This window comes from Psittacula echo (assembly GCF_963264785.1).
Source record: "Psittacula echo genome assembly, chromosome: Z".
NCBI classification, from domain to species: Eukaryota; Metazoa; Chordata; class Aves; order Psittaciformes; family Psittacidae; genus Psittacula; species Psittacula echo.
This window is the reverse complement of record NC_137742.1, coordinates 101489492-101512384: the sequence shown is the minus strand read 5'-3', so window position 1 is coordinate 101512384 and position 22893 is coordinate 101489492. Positions and strand designations below refer to the sequence as shown.

At 36.1% G+C, this 22893-nt stretch overlaps 1 protein-coding gene across 1 annotated transcript in view; it reads right to left on the bottom strand.

Annotated features, from left to right (window-relative positions):
* The window catches only part of CDH13 (cadherin 13), a gene marked incomplete at both ends in the record, with an annotated part of 482104 nt that overhangs the window by 32627 nt on the left and 426584 nt on the right, over positions 1–22893 (bottom strand). Inside the window, 2 exons of the mRNA XM_080638637.1 lie at positions 10139–10392; positions 11351–11533. Of these exons, the coding sequence (XP_080494763.1) occupies positions 10139–10392; positions 11351–11533 (437 nt within the window). The remainder of the gene's footprint in view (positions 1–10138; positions 10393–11350; positions 11534–22893) is intronic.

The window sequence follows — 22893 nt, the reverse complement described above, 5'->3', positions numbered from 1 at the left end:
CATCAAGGTGCTGCCTAACCGCAGTTTAGTACCTACGAGGCAAAAAAGTTTTCCACTATTTGGTCATATATAGCTTTATTTTCTGCTTGGTATCTTTTGCATTCAGTGCGCACAATATATAGTGCTCTGTAAATCAAAGGTATCTAATCCTCTCCTAAGCTTCTTATTATGTCTTACTTACTCTATGCTATTTAACTCCAGATTGGATGCTCAACAGTTAAACTTCTCATGCACTTTCCCCTTGTCATTAGGGATCCAAGTGTTTTGCCAGCTGCCCTCAGTGCATGTCCATAGCGCTGAAGGCATGTCCATAGTATACTTCTAGGAGAAGAATTTTAATGTTTCAACTTGACAGACAAAAAATGGAAGCCTCAAGACCTTTAAAAGTAAAAGTATTTGCTATTTTTTCCTGAAATGATAGAAGCTGAAATGAAAAAACTCACTGAACTGCACAAAGAAGGACACATTCAAAGGGCTACAGTCATACAATGATTAAAGTTATTGTGGGCTTTTTCTTCTTTTTTTCTTTCCTTGTACTTAAAAACCTAAACTCTGAAACAGTTTCCATGACTCAAACTGAATTAGCAGCTGACACGGATATATGAAAAACTGAGACAGTGTTGTTTTCTTCTCTACTAAAATGTGTTTTAAACACTGGTTAATAACGTTGAAGATTTCAGGTCCGTAAGCAACTTTTGAGTGCTCCATTTTGAAGCTGCAAACCTTATGTTCTACTAATGCAGAAATTTCTTGGTTTACCCCTGAAGCGTTAACCAGATAAACTCTGTGGCTGCATTTGTTTTTAGTGTATAAAAGGCTAATAATGAAGGGCTGCATCTCCAGAGAGGATGGGCATTAGGCAGGTAAAATTCTATTGGAAATTTCCCATTTGAAAGAAAAAAGAGGAAACATTACCCTGACAGGCCCATTAAAATAGGTAAAAATTCGCCAGGGCTTGGACTACGGAATGAAATCTGGGTGAGACAGGTTGGAATTTCCAAGGCAATGCTATGCAAAGTACTGCCCAAATGGAGCTGCCCCAAGGGATCACATGGATAATAATTATCAAGCTCTATGTAGAGAAGGCATGCATATTTACCTAGAGCATAATTGTTACAAAATTAGAAAGTCAGTCCCTAGCAATTCACATTTGAACCAAGAATGAATCTGCAGGCTTACTGCTGCTTAACAAAGTGCATAATTCCACTCTTACTCAGAAACTATTTTACAGAAATTGGCATCCTTATTACTAAGTTAATAAAAAAAAATTTCAATTGAACTCCACAAGACTTTTTCCTATTATAGTAACATTGCAGAGCTCCATTTAGCAAAATTGAGTGCTTAAACCTTCTGACAATTTCTTCACTGAGCTTGAATTCCACTCACTGAACCTGAATTCCACTCCAAGAATAACCGCCTGTGAGTCTGAAAGAATACGGGGTTCATTATGTCTTGAAATGCACAAAGTAAATGTGTCTTGCAGTTGAGCAGTGGCTATAAATCTATAACAGAATTTCTGTGCATTTGGGAAATCTGCTTTCAGATGAAATCCTACACCCAGATTCAGTGGGAATTTTGCCACTGAACTGAGTGTATCCACGGTTTATTCTGTCCTTATTCTGGAGGTGGCAAAACAATAGCTGTAACATTAAAACCTTATATCTTCATAACAGGATAAAAAGCTATGCAAGACTTACAGTATTGCCCTTTTCTAACCAGGACATGAATACCAGATAACACCTGCTCTAGGTCATCTGAGATCTCTTCCTGCTTTAAAGACAGAAGTGATGAATTCCACAAGACCAAGAATGGCTTAACTATGTACTTCCACTTGAGGACAGAATTCTGGCCTAGATGCTTTACAGTCTTCCTGCAAAACTTTTACTTGAGTGCCTGGTTTTCCAGGTTTAGTCTTCGTATAAAATAAAACTTGTCACTGGAACTGCAATCTTACATATTACCAGTCCAAACAAATTACTGTCAAAGCACCACCAAAGTTATAACTACATAGACACACACACACCCCCCATCTTACTTGGCTGAGTGGAACTTAAGAATTCTATGGCCTTAAAATATTAATTCATACCGCCCCCTTCCCTGTCAACTTGCCTCCTCAAACTTGATAGCTAACTTATTATAATCAAGATACTTCACTTCTTCCAGAGGCAAAAAACCTGCATTTTCTGAAACTAGAAGAGAACAGTGATGACAAAGTAAGTTATTGTCAAGATCTGACTTCCACTGCAAGCATAACTTGTGACTGATCTATCCTATTGTTATATTTCTCAAGAAGATCTGCAATATCATTTAGTCAGTGACATGAAAAATGTGCCCTGTAATTTCACAGTTCACAGCCATTCATTCTGAGTGCTGACATGGTTGAAATCATAATGTGGCATAATATTGTTATGCAGGATAAAGACAGAGAGTCTAATTAAACTCCCCTTAAATGTTACATTCATCCTTATTAATCAAGAATTTGGGATTCTTAAGGTAATATCAAGGGAAGTTAAAATTTGTTTCTGTGGCTTATTTGGCATAATATTGTTATGCAGGATAAAGACAGAGAGTCTAATTAAACTCCCCTTAAATGTTACATTCATCCTTATTAATCAAGAATTTGGGATTCTTAAGGTAATATCAAGGGAAGTTAAAATTTGTTTCTGTGGCTTATTTGATTACATGGAAACACAGATTCTCAATTCTATCATCTATATTTTTAATATCAACATATTAAGTATGATTTATGCCAACAGAGTAGAGCAGATGGAAAATTTTAGGAATATGATCTTCTGACAAGTATTGTCAGAAGTGATAAAATCTAGCTTCAGGCAGCTGCATTTCCTGCAGAACTATGAATAAATGGATTGAGAATTCCTGGGACCCCTACTCTAGGTAGTCTTTAATAACTTAATCCAGACTGTCATTTTGGTGACTACTCGAGAGAGAAGGATTAATCTCTTTTTTTTTCGTCAGGAAAGGGACAGTGTTCTTCAGGTGAACTGCTTTATTCAGTCGTGGTGAAAATTTCCTGTCTGGTCTGTCTTCTTTTCTACTGCAGAGAGTAGACAAAAACGGGTGTTATAGCAACCTAGCAACTACTAGGAAGAACCAAGCAGTAAGATAAGATGTTAGCATAGACAAGACAAAGTATGAGAGTTTCTCCACCTCCTTGCAAGGCAAAATACAATATCCAAAGCTCAGCACCAACTGGTCAGGTGGGATTGTCCTTAAGCAGTAAAAGTTAAAATATACAAAAGCAGACAAGGAAAGGAGAGGCCTAAAGTCTGCCACAACATATAGGCAGAGAATAGCAGTAAGAGGGCAAAAACAACAGGGGAGACTTAGAGGTGTCCAACACTAGAAGAAATGCTAGGAGCAACTTAGGAATCAGAGACTCCTGGGGACTCTCCAAGATGCTGAAGGGGAGGTGTTGGCAGGTTGGTTGTAAATTAAGCAACACGGGGGATGCCTGTGAGGACCAAATAACAGACTTTGGGAAGCAGATTATCGACATCCGTTCACTACTCTTAGGAAAAGAAGGTCCTGTAATAGTATAGCTCCAATACTGAAGCTGACAGAGTTGAAAGTGGCTTTCTTGAATGGTCAGTGTTAGACGTTGTTCACAGCTTTTACAGGATCTGGCTTCCAGGTTTGGCAGGTGTTTTAATTCTATTGGCATTGGGATTTTACTCTAGTCATTCGTTCTCTTCAGTTTCGTCTCAGTAGTTCCTACCAGAGATTTCTTTTTTCTAACCAGCTGCTCCCTCCACACTATTTCACATTCAGTGATATATCTGCACAGTGCTGGCCAGCTACAAATCATGTTCTGAACAGGGAAAAACTGGGGCCTGATTTTACTTTTAAGCCATTATCACCCATCCAGAGTTACATCACTGTGGTCAAGGATAAAAGAGGAAAATAAAAGAGGTACATTACTACTCTAGAAACAGTTTTGCTTCTTTCCCATCACGATGAAGGCTTAGAGAGTTTGCTGCAAGGGGAAAAAGGAGTTTTCTACTTTGTTTGGTAAAAAAAATGTGGAAGTCAGTTTGGTCAAACAACAGGAAAAAAAAAAAAAAGACAATGCCTTTTTTCATTACTTTTTTCTTCAGTTATTAATATCATGACAATAGCATAAATATATCATAGTGATTACCTACACAAATAGTATTAACATATTCAAGAAACAGTTTCAGTAAAGACTGTGTAGAATACGGTTGAGCTAACAGTTGATTAGTGAGTACCTGCCATTGTAGGTGATAGCTTTGTAGCATGAGGGAATTGGCCAAACTCTTTCTTTCAGAAGTGATTAAATCTCTCCTTTTCTGGCATAGCTTGCTGGATACCTCAATACGTGCAGCTCTCTAGAGTTAGCGTTTCTGTATTTCACAATTTTGCAGGAAAGACAGAAGAGCAGATTCAAGCAGATTCCCTCTCTACCTGGCTTTCTGTTTAACTTAGAAGAAAGAAAAACAGTGTGCACCGTCCAATATACAGCAACTTCAGATCTAAACATGCACTGCAAATTCCCAGTGGCTGAGTTCAGGCAGGCCATAAATAAAACTGCAGAGTCAACTTAAGATGCTCTTGCATCTAACTTACAGTGAAAAACTTTGATGCTGCATGCCGAGAGCATGGCTCAACCAATCATTTATAACAATAGAACTATTCTTTTGTTTGCACAAGGAAAACAAATCTCCCATTGTTAGGAATTAAAGGCAAGTCCTTCAGACCCTAGAAGACATATTTAACAATGACTAAGTATGTCACATCTTAAGCATTCACTCTTAGACTTCCGTCTCATTATAAAGCATTTCTGTAAGTGGTTGTAGCGTTATCTCAAAAAGCAAGTTTATTGACCTTCACCTGCAACAAAAGTGCTTTGAAAAGGCTTGATGTGCAACACAGTATGCAAAATTGATCCCTTAAGTGTTTGTCTGAAATGTGGTTTGAAGCCTCATCCTTGTTCAGAGGAGGTTTGGGATCTCTGAAAAAATCCTGGCAAGAGACAGGAGAAAGGCTTTTTGAACTGCCTTTGCAATTCATGGTTTATATATTCATTACGTATAAGGGTGGTGAGTAGCAGGAAAAGGAAGTAATAGATATAAACTTGCCTTTTCAAGTGAATTCTCCTTAGTTTTCTTGGGTATTTAAGATTTGGAAGAAACTCACGGAGTTATAAATCCCCCTTCAGTGTAGTTTCAGGACTATTTTACAAAATTTTCAGCATTTATTTTTGACAGAGAGTATGCAATTCGCGATTGCCACCAACAGAAGTTTGGAACATTTTCACTAACTTCCACCAACTGCATAGGTACCAAACCCAAAGTTATGATGAAGTAATCTAAAGCAAAATGTGGCCCAGTAATAAATGTTTCCATTCTCAAAGTCAATGGCAAGTCCATTGTCCAGTCGCTTTTGGTAAAAAGGCAAATAAACAAAAGTGATCATTCACTTTTAATTGTGTTAAATTTAGCCTTATCACCCTCTTGGTCTGATATTCAAGGATGAAGCCTCATTAATATATACACTTACTTTGCTGTATGGAAAAATGCACTTAATGTAAAGAGAAACAGAGCCTATCCACCTTTCTGATAGACCAGTATTTGTTATTTGGAAATGATTGCAGTAACTGTGACTTTGCTCCCATTTCCAGATTAGCAGAGCTATCAAGCACACAGACAGTCCAAAAGCAGTGCTACAGAAGCCAAATGTCCAGGCTGTGGGTTAGCAAGCAGCTGGGTAGCTGAATCTGTCACAGACTTTTCTAATCTGAAATGACTAATCTGAAACAATTGGAAATTTACTGTTTTCATATTTCTGTAGTTCCACTAAATTAATGATAAGGTGATATAAGACGACCAGAACTAAAAAAAAAGGGTGCCAAATTCCAAGCAAAAAATTGGCCTTCAAATTTCTACAGTTGAGACTTTACCACTAATTCAATGTACCTATGCTTCCAGGAGCCTCTTATACTACATGGGATCTGCTGGATTGAGGTACAGATATGAAAATTACACATATACCCAAATATGTATATTATTTACATATATTGCTTCAGATATTTTTGGCAGTATTTCATACTCCTATGAAACCCACTGCAGTTTGGGTTCTATTTCTAACTTCTCCAGCTTCAAATACTGCATTTTAATTCTACTTAATGAATTAAATATACTTTAGAGTTATAACAAACTTTTCTTGTGAAGATATTTCTGGAGCATTGAGTCACATTGCTTACTGAGAATAAATACCACAATAATATATTCACATAAATAATTTAAAATCCAAGAGCACAGTAGGTAATAAAAATATATTGCCATGATAAAGCATGAAACCAGAGAACACCGTTGTTTTAATTAAAAATTACAAACACATTGCAGTAAACAACTTATTTACACATAGTTAAAAGTCTAACGATGTAGTATTTTGGACTTGTTGAATCCAGAAAAGGGAAAAATACTGAAAACAATCTCTTCACACAGACAAATATTGAGGACCGTAACTGTGTTTAATTAAGATCTACTGTTAATAATGGATTTCAGAAGTGAGTTTCTTCTTTTAATTTCCCAAGGTAGAAAATGTTATTAAATTTAGCCTTTAACTTCTCATTGACATGTACACTTGAAACTTCTGATTAAAATTTCAGAGGTTGGGAAGAAGCACGCAAAATTAAACTCTTAAATCTGGCACAAAAATAACAATGATCCCTGATTAAGAAATCAAATTTCAGAAACTTCATTACTGTTCTATTAATAAATTGTTGGGTTATAATTAAAATGGGGCCTGCTGAATTTCTTTCATTTTTTAATTCTGAAAAAGTTGAAAATTGTAGAGGGAATTAAATACTTAAAAAAAAAGAAATAGGTTAATGAATCTAAGAAAAGTGATCCAACTTGAACAGGTTCATTTTCTTTCTGCAAATGATCATAGTGGAACACAAACTATTTTCCACCCAAAGGCATGTGTTCAGAATGAATCACTGGTTCTCTTTGCCCCTTCCTTGTTACAACATCCATAGTACAAAACTCACTGTACTTATTGCAGACTTTTCATAGGAAGTCTTAGAGCTGAGCATAGTTCTGAAAGTCAATATTAATCTAATTTTAAACAGGTATAAGTGAGAGTAAGATTAAACTTGATGCCTACATTATTTAGCTGGCCAAAATGAGCATGTTTTTCTTGTTTCCAGAATGATGTGCCTACCTCTACCTGGAGTTTCTTCAGAATGTTAACATCAGTAGACCAGAGAAGAGCTGACAGCACAAAAGTTCACTGCTAAGTAATTGTATACAAACAAATAGCCAGAGCTCAAGGTACGTGCTTTTGAGTCTTATAAATATTGGAGTCCTGGGTTTTTCAGTGTAATACATTTTTGCCAGCATGTTTGAGCTTTTAAATGAAATCCTTTTTCAGTCTTCAAACAACACTTTAAGCTTAAGAAAGAAAATTGCTTCAAAAGTACAGCTGTCTTCAGAATTTTTACAAAGTAAGCCATGCTTTTCTAGAGATAAGTAATTTGAATTTGATTCAGATATGCAACGTTCAAAGAATAAATTCAATCTAGACGTGGACAATGGCACTATGCACTATTCATGGTTCTTGTAATGCATTTATCATGTTTTATCTAGCAGAGTAACTAAATTTGCTGATTACAAATAATCATCAGCCCCTCCTACAAGCTTTATATAGAAAACTAACTAAAAATATCCCTGCGGTTGGACATAGCTCAGTTGTAACAGTTTGAAAGAAAAAGAACATTACTAATTCTCTGTTGTTCTTCTGTTTGTATTTGTCTGCAGATTTTGGACAGATATATACTTTGTTGGGGTTGGTGTACATTGTTCACACAGAACACAAAATACAAATCTGGTATTTGTTGCTTCTTGCAGACACAAAACATTGCTTGTCCATGGTTATCAATATTTAGTGCAATATCTCATTTAAAAGAATGTACTGTGCCTGCTTGGCCTTTACCAGTATAATCATACCAATGATTCTGATGATATAATCTATATCAGCATAGTTTGAGAACCATGTAGCCTGTTATGCATAGAAGTCCTGGACCTACGCCCAAAGTCTAACTACAGACCTGCCTGTAGGAACTATTCTGATATACTACAGGCTTCCATTTTCACTGCTAGTAGCTCTGTGTTTCAATAATACCTGCCAATGTTAAAAACATCTTTTAAAAATGGCTGTTTATGTTTTCCTATTATTTTAGCAAAAGGACATAGAGGCAGTTGGATTAGCCTTTCCTGAATCATTCTACACATTTCCCAGATTTCCATTGCATTTGCATTATTTTCCTCTTATATAGCCACTTCCATATACATATTTGCATTTCCGTATATGATCATGCTTTATTCTCAATTCAGTCTAGCTGCTCTTCTTTTCTATACATGGAGGGTAAGAAAAGAAAAATCTTACTTTTGACTAAAAACTTTCCATGTTTTGGCCATGCTGGCATGGAAAAACTTCTGGGAAAATTCTATTAAGATTATGAGCTAATTATAGTCAAGATATGAGAGTTCCTTTGAAGCCAGCTGTGAGATGTGGTGGACTGCAAAAAGTGTTTATGTTATTCAACTGGTTACACACAACACTCAAAGCCAACAGAGCTTTCAGTATGTCATTGGTATGTTCAGTATGAATGCAATTAGGAGAAACTCAGCAAAATCAGGAGGTCAAGGGGAAAAATTCAGCTAAGAGTTTCTGGATTGTTGGTTTTGGCAACCAAATCCTTATATTTTGCCTGGTTTTTTCTCTTTTAACATCAGAAAATCAACTGTTATATTCATTAATACAACTTCTCTTATCTGTCATGAAAATAAAGTTGTAAATAACTTCAATATATATGCTTCTTCATATGTATGTTTTCCCTGCCCGTGGCAGGGGGGTTGGAACTAGATAATCTTAAGGTCCTTTCCAACCCTAACTTTCGTATGATTCTATCATTCTTAAACTCAGTCCCAATCCCAAAGAGAATAAATATCTTTTCCCTACACAGGCTGGATTCTGAGTGATGCTGCTGAGGTATTTCTGAGGTGATGCAGAGAATTGAAACTTATAATTATCTGCCTTGTCTTTTTCCTCTTTCCTTGGAAATGAGTACACTCGCTTTCTTAAATTCACCTCATCTTTTGAATCCAAGGCTGTCAGTGAGGTCATCTGCAATGGCATGTTTACCATCATTTTTTACTCACACAGAACATCTTCAATATCAGAAATTTGGGGTTTTTTTTAGAACATATATCAAACCTTCTTTAAGAAGTACACAATTGCTGTTAAATAACCCTGTGATAGTAAAGAAACATGTATCTATGGTATAGATTGACAGTGCACATTGTTCAGGTAAAGCTTTGAAATAATTCTCACAAAGATCTTTATACTCTTATATACTTTTATATCTAGATGAGATTAGACTCACAAGGAAGAATGAAAAATTAAACATAGATATAGATTCTAGTTGCAGTGCTCAACCTGCAACTCTCCAATGCTGAGAAAAACTGTCTGGAAAGTTAATTTAGTATTAGGGAAGAAAGTGGTTTATCTTCCATTTTTCAACAAATCTAAAAACTAAAAGACCAGAGCAGGTGGATCAAAACGTAAGATGATGGCACCACTTGAAGGTCAAGTTTTAGCTTCACTAAAAGCTTAAACTGTAAGCTTCAGTTTTTCACTGAGAAATATTTTCTCTGCCCTTGAACGTGGATGAATGGTCATTACATTATATAAATGATCATAAATTGACTTAAACATTATGTAAGACATAATTATTACCATACATATTTTCAATGTTTACATGTTCCTCTGGCTCTCATGAAGGAAAAGGAATAAACAAGCAGGTTAAAAGTAATTTCAAAACTGCATGCAAAGCTATGTTTAATGCTTGTGGCATTCAATTATTCTACTTCAGTAATCTCATAGCCCAGAAAACTACTGCCCCCTGTCTAGTGCAGTGCTTTGTTTCCATCCTATTCAGTCTCTCCATTGCAGGAAAAAAAGATAAATTGGCACTTCCTATTGTGGTATTGTGTAGAACAGCAACTTTAATTCTGCACTGGCAGGCAAATTCTCAGGCACAAAAGGCATACTCACTTTCTGAAGGATGAAAATTAGAGGGTACTACACTCACCTGATAGTCTGATGTTGCAGAGTGTCTGGATCAGTGGCATTTACCGTTAACACCTTGCTGCCAATAGGGATGTTTTCTAGTTTTGTCACTCTCATTGGGTTCGGGTGGAAAATTGGGCCTTCATTCACGTCTTCAACAGTGATTTGAACTGTTGCTGTGGAACTGGGACCATATACTATGTCTGGAACCAGCGGGTCTTCATTTTCCACTTTGATCATCAGCCTGTGAAATGCCGAAACCTCATAGTCTAAAGGCTGTAAAACATATAATAAAATCAGAGAGCAAGGTGCTAGGACAATACTAACCACTTTTTACTTGTACCCCATTGCAAACTTTCAGAAGATAGAATTAGCTAGAAAAAGACAACAGCATTCCTTACATCTGATACATTGTCAGAGTTTAACATTAGACACGATGGTAGTTTTAAAGTGCATATAAGGTAATGAACATAAGAGACTTAATGAAAGATGGAGATGTCTATCCAAGAGCATATATTTTTTTGCCACATCTCATACGTATTCAGCAAACAGATGAGTCATACTCAGTAGCTACATATGTTAAATAACTGACGGTTTTCTTCTCAACTCCTGTCTTGAAATCAAAAGCATCCCCATGGAAATACAACCCATTTGTCTTAAGAATTGAAAATGCCTCATCTGGAGTCACAGAAAATTCTGATAGAGGCAGCAAAAATGGCTAACTTATTTTTTCCTTTTCTTTTTCTTTTTTTTTTTTTTTTTTTTTTTTTAGTGTGAAGTATAGGATTATCTTCATACAAAGACAGGTAATAAATTATGATTTTTTTTTATGAGACTTTAGAAAAAAAGGAACAAAGACAGATCCTCAGTCAGAAGCCACATCACCTTACTTCCCTGGTGTTAGTATTTGTGTTCTCCAAGAGCAATATATGGCCTTTGAATTCTAATCATACCCTCAGTCACAAACAAAATAGTCTCACTATTAATTGCAATGCTCACCATAAAGCCAGCTGTTATTTAAGCACAATGGAAATATAGCTAGCAACAGGCATGTCCTTACGACTAAAGAAAAAAGGTTATTGTGAGAGAAGGGTTATACATACTGTTTGGACAAGGGCTGGTAGACAGCTACATGTTTTTGAATAACTTATCCTTGCTGTGCGTTCTCCTATGCAGTAAATCCAATGAGTGGACCTACCAGTAATAATACAGTATAACAGCAAACGGTTCTTACCTTGACAACTGAAAGCATTCCCTCATTATTCTGGGGATTGGTATGGATTTCAAAACTCTGCCCTGCATTTCCATTAATAATGGTGTAGACAGCTCTCCACGCTCCAGTTGCTGGGTCATCTTGGTCACGAATGGTTAAGTTTACTATTACACCTGTGATTCCCTCCTTTACTGTAGCAAGAAACTAGAAAAAAGGAAAACAAACATAGAGGAAATTGTTACTGTTTTCAATTAATGACCATGCACACATGAAATATCCAAGCCAGCATTAATTATTTACCACAAGAGGAGAAAGATGTAATCCTTAGCTGAAATGGAATGTTATAGGCTCTAAATAATACATTCTCACTCATGAAATATAACGTAGCACATTACAGGTACTCTCCATTTAACAGATGTGAGATAAGCAGCAATGTGATAGGAATCAAGCTTTGGAAGATTCTGATCACAAGACAACAGTTCATCTCAAATTACTGGAAAAGTGAACCCTGAAAATATGTAGTGTTGCATATGTGCATATGCTAACAGAAAGGGAACTATACACATAGCTAAGCAGAACAGAAACTCACAAATATAGCCCATTCTTGCCCTCAAACGTACTATTATTAACAAATAATAAAATTTTGCATTTCAGACTATTATTTTCATGAGTTACACCACACATTAATTTTTCACTACACTGTTATGAATATATAAAACATTTTTTACAAAAATTGTTACCACGCTGGTTTTGGAGAAGATTCTCCAAGAGGCTACAAAATAATTGGACCTCATGCTACCACTCTGTCTTTATAAGTTAAAGTCAATGTTAGTTTCTTCTTTCAGTGGAAGAATTTTTTATGATCTTTTTGCATTGCTGTACTATTCAGCTAGCTAAGCCCTATGAGAAAATTCTAATTTATTATCCAGACAAACAGTGTTACAACATCATTCTCATTTATGTAGGAAAGATATTAAGCAAACCATTGGAAAAGGTTTTAGGGGTCAGACTTAATAATACTCCTCCCCTCTCACGTACTTGAGGCTGACACGCTAAAAGCATTGTATATGAATGATAATACCTGCTTTGTAGGTGGATAAACCAGAATGGTAACATACTTAGTTCTGTGAAGTGCTGAACATCAGCAGTATCATTATAGAACATTAGAAAATCTTAGTACTTTTAGAGGTCAAGCCTTAAAAACTCTGAAATTATAAACTTTAATGGCACAAACAGTCTTTCCTGTACATGATTAAATGCCACGCTGCCAGTGGCAACTCTAGTGCAAAAAATTACCCAAGTGGCTTTAAGACCTAAATAGACTAAACATCTTTTTCTCTGTCTCATAGACTACACGAAGTCATAACACTGCAGATTTTGTGAGACTATTAAATCCAGAAAATAGCATTTTATTAATATATGGATTTCACAATCTGAACAAATACTAGACAAAATGGATTTCCACATAGTAAAGTACAGAGGAGAAAACTATGTCTTTTTCTGTGTCCAGTTATCTTTGTTTTCATTTTTTTCCAATAGATTTGACTTATGTTTCTAAATCCTTTTTTTAATTTAGCTGTATAATTTGAGTGCATGCATTCAGTACAAGCTTTCCAGCCACAGACCCGATGCTATAAAAGGATGACATTAATGACTGGCTATTTCTATCTTCTTTGGTATATTTAACAAAGAATTTAAAGATTCTTTTGATTTTGATCATTAATATGTAACAGGTTGTGATTGAGCTTTGTTTCAGACAGATCATTAAGCTCATTTGCAGTTTAATTAACTCTAAATGACAGTATAACAATATTCTCATTTGCGTTGAAACAAATCAAAAGAAAATCCTTTATTAAGAATCTTGGATATAACAGAGGAATTATTACCATGATTGTATTCTTTCCTGCTCAGCAAAATCCTGTCACTGGAAAGCACTTGGACACCTTTTACTTTAATTAAAAATAACTAATTAGCCTGATTGATATTTCATATTGTCTCAGCTTGAGGATGTACAAAACAAGACATCGGAACCATAAGGGCCAGAACTTTTCCCAACAAGTGTTCAGTACCAAATAATTCCTATTCAGCCATGTAAAAAGGTGACTAGACTTCAAGGACTGTAAACCTAAAGAACAGAACCCTTAGATTTCACTGTGCATCTGCTCCTATTTCACATTGATCCTTCTGAAAGACCTTTCCCTTAATCCACAAGTCTGAGTCAATTAAGTGTTCAATACTTCCTGAATCACTTTGGGATCAGTAAGAGCTGTTAGAGTAAAGATCTGTCTGTTTTATTCAGGTACATAATTGTGAAGTCAGTGAGATGAACTTATTATGCTTACCCCACCAGTGCCAGACTATGATGGAAAAGGTTGCCATGATGTACCAGCTAGTTCAAAAAATATGTTGAATGTCAGTTTAGAAATACCAAGGTTGTCTCAGCTGGAGCAGGCTTTCTTTTACATTCCTACCTTCTCCTCATTTAGGAAGGGCTCTCAGTAGCCTCAGTTGCAGTGAGTTAGTAGTAGAGAAAGGGCACATGGACTTGCTGAGGGCATAAAACTGCAGAGCTTGTGACACCCGCAGATCAAGGAAATAACAATGTCTACAGGTGAAGACTGTGCCAAGCCAAAGAATTCCAAATGTAGTGGTACACTCTGAGTACTCTTTCCATTTAGAAATGACCATATAAACACTGAGGGTGTTTGAAGCTGTCTGGAACATTAGAAGAAAATCTGTTCAAACTGGATGAAAAAGCAGAATCATCAAATCACAGAAGTTGTCACATGGACCTGCTCTAAATTTATAACGTGAAACATGTCATAAATCACAGATTTGTGATTGCAGAAGACAAATACCTACTGTAAAATAGAGAGGCCCAGAAAAATATAGTGTATATTATCTAGAAGGTGAACTCTTTTGCTTGTTCAGCCACCTTTATATTAAGAATAAGCTTCATAGTATTTAAAAAAAATCTGTTATATTTATACTGGGTCCCTTTCAAAAACAAAAGTGAAGAATGGAGTTTAAAAAACTATGAAAGGACAAAAGTAGCAATTAGATTTGGAAATAGAGAAAAGATAACAACAGGCTCATCATATTTCCAAATGCAAGGTTTATATTCTCAAAGCACAGTGCTTAACTGGGAGAATCTGATTCAGTGCTCTAAAATAAAACCCCATAGTGGTTAACATAAATAATTGGATCACAAGTTAATTGATTTTACTCTTTTTAAATATCTGCATGTTCCCTAAGCACCAGTATAAATTAAGAATAAAATAGATGAGTTCTGTACTTTATTTAAACTGCTATTATCTGGACCCATTTAAAAAAAAAAAAACAAACCCTTACAAATACCTTGGGCCAGAGTTGCATTTGGCTGGAAAGAGCTCTATACACTACACACAATACTATTGAGCATTTGAATATGCAAGCTTAACTTGCTCTGTGGAATGATATGCTGTACTGTCATTTATTGTGCTTATCACATACACAGCTTAGAAATTTTAGTGATTCTGTTATATTTAGAGTTTTAAAAACATAGGGGGAAAAAAAAAAAAAAAAAAAAAAAAGACCTGATTCCTCTTTTTCTGTCCCCAAAAGCTTATATAAAAGGATAGAAAGACAGACAACAAACAGATCACAACTGAGAAAGAAACAATGAGTGGCAGCTGCCAGCAGTTTACACTAATCATCAGGTTTTTGTAGGCAAAGGGGGCTTTTACCAGGGAAATGAAAGACATCAAGGAAATATAGTTATGGATGAAGATTTCCTTCAAGAATGCAAGGATAGCTTGTGAGGAAGCAAAAATAGACTTGAAAATGTAAGCAGCAAGCAATGTTTGTTATCATGATGAACTGATGGGAAGTAGGTATTGACCACTGGACATTCTTGTGAAAGATCACAGAGATGGTTTCACTGTGCATGGAGGTCCCTGAAGCTGAAAACAAGCAGCTTACATTTCTTACAACAAAGGACTCAGAAAAGGGATTGCAAGGAGACAAGTATCTACACCCTAACTTCCTCTCAGCCTCAAACAAAACTGGAAACAGTACTTAACCTGTATGAAAACTGGATTCTTTTCTGACAGCCTTCTTTAAAGCTTCTGTAATAAGTGAGATTTTATTTACTGGTTTCTCAGAGCAGAGGAACAAATGAACTTAATTACATCAGAATCACCTGAACGTCTATTGTCCAGCAGCAGCATGAGCATGCACTAATAACCTTAATACCTTTATGAAGTCACTGAAAAACTGTCTCAGAGTGGGGTACTGCTATACCCAAATTAAGGAGCTGCCACAATCTGCAAACCCAATGCAGGATAAACGTGTCTGGGGTTGGTGATCACTACCGCATGGCTCATTAAGATTCTGCATGCTGTCATTCCCAATCAAGAACAAACAAATTAAAACTGCATGTCCATTTGCATTTATCAGGGCGATATTCCAGTTGAGGGTATTTTGCACTACTATAATGTATTTGTTTCCTCATCTATATATCAAAAAAGATGAAAAATAATGGGATATATTAATTCGCATGTCTCTATCAGAAATTCCCCAGGGAAACAGTATTACTGCATTTGTCCCTCTCCACATAAATCCACTGCTTGTGTAACCATCTTTTGTCTCTCTACTTTCTTGAAAATATGAAGACAAGCTATACAATCTCTTGCAAATTGATTGCTCCTCATGTCTTTTACTTGGCACACTGTCATTATGTGTTTACATGAGTGGCCAATATTTATTTGTTAAGGAAACAGTGTATTTACCATAGCTCTGTGTCTGGAATATCCACAAGGACAAATGAATTTTCAGAGCAATCACAAAGATCTGCATTCTCAAGCAATCAAGAATGAGAATCATAAATGACAACAATGGACATTTCTTGTGGAATTCACTGGGACACAAAGTCCATCTTGACAGCTAACAATTAACCAAGTAATCTGGTTCCTGGAGATCATCAGGTTTCACAAACTAGGCAGGTAAAGTACTAGGTGGAAATATGTAGCATAACATTGGTGCATTGAACAAAGTAAATCTGATGATTCTTCATCTCAGCACAATGACCAAATGTGCTGGCCTGCTATCAGGGGCTGAAAAACAGAGGACATGACCAGCTGCAGTTTACACCAACCTCTCCGCATGAGCAATTTAATTGTCAGTTTTGCAGTCAGGGCAAATTATAACTTGGTATTACATTCTCCCTAATGTCTCCTACAGTTTTTGAAGGTATTTTCCCTCTTAAAACTGTGCATAGCCTTTACTATATGGACACAGATAGCTGCTGTAATTCATTAAAGAGATAGCTGTATTAACATAATGGATTAAATTGATGTAAACTATACATGAAGCAATATATGAAGGTCTTTGGAAGCCATTTAGATGAAAAACCCTATGTAAATACAAAGCATTATTGTAGTATGACAAGGATTTAATGATGTGAACTAGATGCAAAACACAAACTAAAGCTATGAGTCACCTAAACAGTCTTCAGTAATTGTCATTCTCTTACTGCCATAATGCTGCCTTGTAGGCACTATATTATTTCTTAACCTAAAGTGTTTCTTTCAACTTGTTCTATATTTTTCTAAGTAAAAAATATTTTCCATCTCGCTTGTGTAATTAAAGAATTCAATTGTAGCTTAGAAAAAAATCTTTCCAAATGTATGAAATTGACCATAATAATTTTTGATGCATTGTCACTTTTTGCATTTGAATGATTTTCAAAGGCTACGTATTCTAAATGTCTTGTGCTCTTTCAAGCCACACATCAGTTACTTTACAAAACAAAAGTAGTGCTCAACAATGAAAGACCAAATTAATGTTTTTGTCCACTGTATACTGCAGCCTGCAACAACAGCAACAAATCCAAAAGATTAATTAACTAAATGGAAGGCCAAAGATTAAATTTTGCTCTCAGTAGCACTGCTACAATCTCTGCAGGATCTATAAATCTGTGCCATTTTATTGAAAAGCACAAAGATTCTTACTATCACTGACATAAATAACAAACGATAAAAAAAGAGGCAAGCTTCAACATGACTTTAGCTTGTTTTGCTGCTCATGAGTCTGCCTAGTAAACTTCTGCTCAGGAGTACCAGTAATGTAACAAACAACAAAATAGAACAGTATTAATCAGGCTGTTTCCCCACACTCTATTTGGAAGTCCCTCTATGAGCAGTTTTCCATTGTGATAAAGCCAAGCTATCTCTGGGGTTCAGTGGGATCACTTCAAGAACTCTCTAGGTATTAGGATTGAGTAGGGCAGGAAAAGAATGCAAAACTACTGGGTCAAATGGGATGGATGAATAAACTGCTGGGTGCTACAAGAGTTGCCTGTAAAGCTGCAGTGGCAATGTGAAAACTCCTTCTATCCTTCTTATAGAGATCACGAACCTTGGAAAACATTAGAAAATCTACAGAGTAAGCTTCTAATGAGATTCACATATGAATTTAAAGAACTTTCTTCTCTGCTTCTTTCCCACAACAGTGCTGAAACCTCTTTCAGAGCTGATGTTGTACTCCAATCCTTTCATTTATGTGCTTGCAGAAGACTTTAAAAAGCCATTCAAGGACTGTAAATAAGTGATGGTGAAGGATACTTTAAAGTAGCCACTTTTTTTGACTCTTGTCAAAGACATTTGTTTACATTATGACTCTTTCTCATCCCAAATCCTGGCCTCGCTGAGTAAAGGCAGAAAGATAATTCTAACATATATTAACCATATGTTGAATGCTTGCTTCAAAACCTGTTTACCTCCAGGGTATACATCAAGTGTAGTACAGTTGTCTGAAGATTCAGAAAAGAAATAAACATACTAGGGTTGGTTGTTTTTTTTTCAGAATATATAAATAATTCAGAAAAAGTTCATTGTTGGTTTGTTTGAGGTTTTTTCACTTTGCCACCTATAAATGCAAGATGCATTCAGTCATTTCTAGAATAAACCAAGTACTCATAAATACAACGGACACTTCTATAATGATGGTCATATCATAGAAAAACAAATACTCTTTCTCCAGATGGACAGAGGACAGTAAAAGGTCTTGATAGTATTTACTGCACTGAAGGTACTTTTGAGAAAAACTCAAAGAAATAATGATGTTATTTTCTTATCTATCAAAAATTCTTTCCCCCAGGTAGAACAAACCTTATGTTTAAAACAACAGCATCCTAGAAAATAATGATCTGCCCAAGCCTGATAGAACAGACTACACCTATTCACCTGTCAGAGCATCAGCGTTGCCTAGGGATCAAGGATAGATCTGCTTTTCACATTTATGAGACCACTTGTGCTGTATTCAACCAACCCAACTATGCATTATTTCTTCCCCAGTGCACCTCCCATCAAGAGCAGTGCTAACCTTATCTTTTTTTCTAAGAAAGATGCTGGTTGTCTTCTTCAAAGAAAATGAACTCTAAATAGAACAGACTTAACTGGTTTTTCCTTTCTTTTTCATCCACTACATTTTAGGAGCAGAAAGGTTTTATAGGTTTTTTCCCCCATCAGTCTACACCATTCTCACTTGTGCTAGTTATGGTCATGAAGGAAGGAAAGGAGGCCTTCTTAAAAGCTCATCTTTCATTATTAACAGAGACATTTTCGTATGAAAACCAGCTTTTCTGATGTTGAACATAACATCTGAACATACGTGGTTGAGCTTATAGATACTGCCTTACTAAAAGAAAAAAGTGTGGAACCATCAACCCATAGCACAAGCATGAACTTTATGCAAATGGTATGCTACATATACCATTAGGCTCCTCAACAACAGGAAAATTAATTCCTCTCTGAACACAGAAGTGGCAGATAAAATGTGATTTTATGACAACAGAAATGCTGTTCCAGTATTTAAAAAAAAGTGGCTAGAAGGAAGATGGAGACTTCCTTTTTACAAGGAGTCACATGGAAAAGACGAGTGGTTACGGGCACAACTTATTCCTGGAGACATTCCAGTTGGATACAAGAGGAAAATTTTTCACAATGAGAACAGCCAGACACTTCAATAATCTCCCCAGGGAAGTCATGGGTTCTCCAAATGTTGGACACTTTTAAGATTCAGCTAGACAAGGTGCTGGGACATCTAGTCTAGACTGCGCTTTTGCCAAGAAAGATTTGACCTGATGATCCTTGAGGTCCCTTCCAACCTAGTATTCCATGTTCTATGACTGTTCTGATACCATTAACTATAACATGCTTATGCAAAGACCACTTAATTTGCTATAAAGTCTGGGAGATTTAGAGAATTGAAGAAGAAACTACTCCAGGGGCTTTAGTCTCCTCCCAGGTATAAATAATGCAATGTGGCCTCTGTACAGATGAGGAGAGAGCTGGGCAGTGACAAGAGCTTCAGCACACGAAAACTACTGATGATTTTTAAATTACCATCATGTTTACATTTAGGAGGTAGAGAAGGGATTTTGTGACTTCTCTTTAGGAAAGTAAGTCCCAGGATTTCTTTAAATATATGTATGGAAACCTGTATTTTAGTGCTATACAGAAGCAAACTAATGGAGAAAGTTAAAAATAAATTAATTCTAAATAGGTGAAAGAACAAAAAATTCCTAGATATAACTCTAGAAGTGTTATAAATCCTAATTTCATGATTTATGACATTTTTATTAATACAAATCTATTCACTCCCTTATTCTTTTATTTGTAGAATCTAGCAACGAATAAGGTATTCCTGAATACATTACCAAACATGCCCTTAGAACTGACATGAGCTATGACAGTGATGAAAAAAATAAAATGCTAAGAAATCCATTCTGACAAGCAAGGGTTTATACATGCCTTGATGGGAAAAAAGAAAAACTAAAAAGCCCTGTAAGTCGATGCTTTTACTACTCAGGAAATCATTACCTAAAATGTAACCTGTTCTGGGAGTGATTTTTCTGTGTTTCTCCTGCTTTACATGAACACCAACTAGAAAATGTATTCACTTTTTTTCAATGCACGTAGTCTAATGTAAGTGAATTCTGTAATGCTGTTGGCTGTTTTAAATACTTGGTCACACACATTTTGAGTAGTCATCTCCAGTGACCCAGCATCAATGTGACAACTTGAAGCTGAGCACACATTTCTGAAAAAGCACCTATTCTGAATTTAAAGAATTTAAATGAAAAGAATATTATTACATTTTTCAGCATTCAACTCCAAAATTATTTGTGCTCTGTCTAAAATTATGATGATGATTACTTCTCAACTGTGTATAAATAAGGAAATAATAAACTAGCCTATGGTTCTCTTATATAGACACCAACTTCACAGAGACTGTCACAATGTTTTGGAACCCAGTTAGCTCTACATCTTTTTTAAAAGGTAGGATAAATACAACTTGATTATTAAGAGGGAGATTGAGCAGTATTTCTAAATAAGATTTCTCTGTAACAAAATTACAGATTGACATGTACCTTTTTCAAGTCCTTTATGCACTTTTTAGAATGTAATGAAAACAGTGTATTTTGGTACCTTAATATTGCAAGACTGAGCCATATTCTTAGCTGGTTAAGAAGCCTGGTCTTTGGAGAGAGGTGGGAATTACAATGTAAATGAGACTTTCTCTATGCACAATCTTTAGGATCTTTGATAAAAAGAAGCATATGCATCCAAATGAGAAATCTATCCTTTTCTGCCCTGAGGACATTGCTTTCAAAGAAGATAGTTATTTGTGGTGCCAGTTTACAGCTGATTACAAGCCAGGATGCCTACAACAGATGTTTTGACAGTGGTTAAGCTTCTTCACATGGTCTTTGGTGATCGATGCCTAGAAGCACCACTGAAAGCATTCAAGGCAACTTGCATCTCTGGAATATTTTAGCAACAAATTTCATCAATTCCCCAAATTTTTAGCATTTTAGATTGTGCCAAATGATGGGGATGACATGTTCTAGATTTACAAGCCCCTCCAGCTAAGAATTGTCTGCAGTTAACCTAGTTTGAAAACTAGGAAGCAGATAAGAACTCTGCAAGGTTTCATATTGTTCCAGTGGAGGCAGGAGGTACAGATGGAAGTTTATGAGCAGTATTATCTGCAGTGATACGAAATTTGCTCTAATTCTAAAAATGAAAACTCTGGCTAGACTTACATTTTCTATGGAAAACTGGGTGGGGACAGAAAATTTGAGCTGAATATCCCATATTTCAATCCATCTGAACACAGTAAGTTTTCCAAGTCTGGCAACAAAGTGACGAATGAACTCTACCACATGTAGTTTCTTCTACTGGGTATACATATTTTTTTCTCCTCAAAGTCTCTAGCATACGTCTAGTTTGCCTAGCATTCATTGAGCATTAATATTATAGCTCTATCAAAGATACAATTTAGAGATCATAGGCATAGGGGACATTTCATGATCATTGGCTTCTTTCATTTTCTGTTTTCCTCCCACAGCAGAAAAATCTTTATCATATCTTGAATATCCAGGTAAGCACAGAAGTCTCATTACCCTAATAGAAAACAACAAGTTCCTGGTGTCTCCAACCCTATTAACACAGAAAAATTCTTTTCTCAAGGCCAAGAAGAAAGAATAATAGAAATAAATCCAACCTATTTGACTAATGACTAGGGAGCGATCTGAGCCTCCCCATAGAGCTCTGTGAATGAAGGCTTCAAAAGGCAGACTGAGAGGAGTTAACCTGCACCCGGGGTGGCCTGCCTTGAAAACACGAGTTTGAGCATATATTGAGACATGCAGTGCTGAACAGTGATTGAAGCAGGAAGCAACAGATGTATGTTTTGGCATTGCACTGGTGTGGAAAAGGTCAGAAAAAAAGCAAAGGTATGCTAAATGGATTTATTGCTTTCTGCTTTAAGGATACACATGATCTCCATCTGTCACTGCCCAGCTCCTCTAGCCAATGTTAATTTCATCTTTTCTTGAAAATAAAATATTTGTAATAAAAGAAAATGAAACATTTTTTCTGAGTGCCTGTTGTAGGCTTATTTCTTGTTGCAGAGAGAACATTCAGGGTTCTTTCTTTTTCTCACCTCTAATCTATCTTTTCCTAACCATACATTCATTGTATACACAGCATCTTTGAACACAAGCACTGATGCAGCTTTAGTCAGATATGCTTTGCTGTAAATAGATAAATATTCAATTTTTCATTTTTATTAATAATGAGGATAAAGAGTAAACTAAGGATTTTTATATGTCTGGATACTGAATTCTCTCCAAGCTATTTGGAGAACATGAATTACAAGTCTTGGGAAACGGGAGAGGTGCCTGAGGACTGGAGGAAAGCAAATGTCACTCCAGTCTTCAAAAAGGGCAAGAAGGAGGACCTGGGTAACTATAGACCGGTCAGTCTCACCTCCATCCCTGGGAAAGTGATGGAGCACCTTATCCTTGGTGCCATCTTAAGGCATATCAAGGATAAGAGGGTTATGAGGGGCAGTCAACATGGCTTTACCAAGAGGAAGTCATGCTTGACCAACCTCATAGCCTTTTATGAGGAAATAACATGGTGGATGGATGATGGCAGAGCGGTGGACGTGGTCTACCTTGACTTCAGCAAAGCATTTGACACAGTCTCCCACAGCATCCTCACAGCTAAACTGAG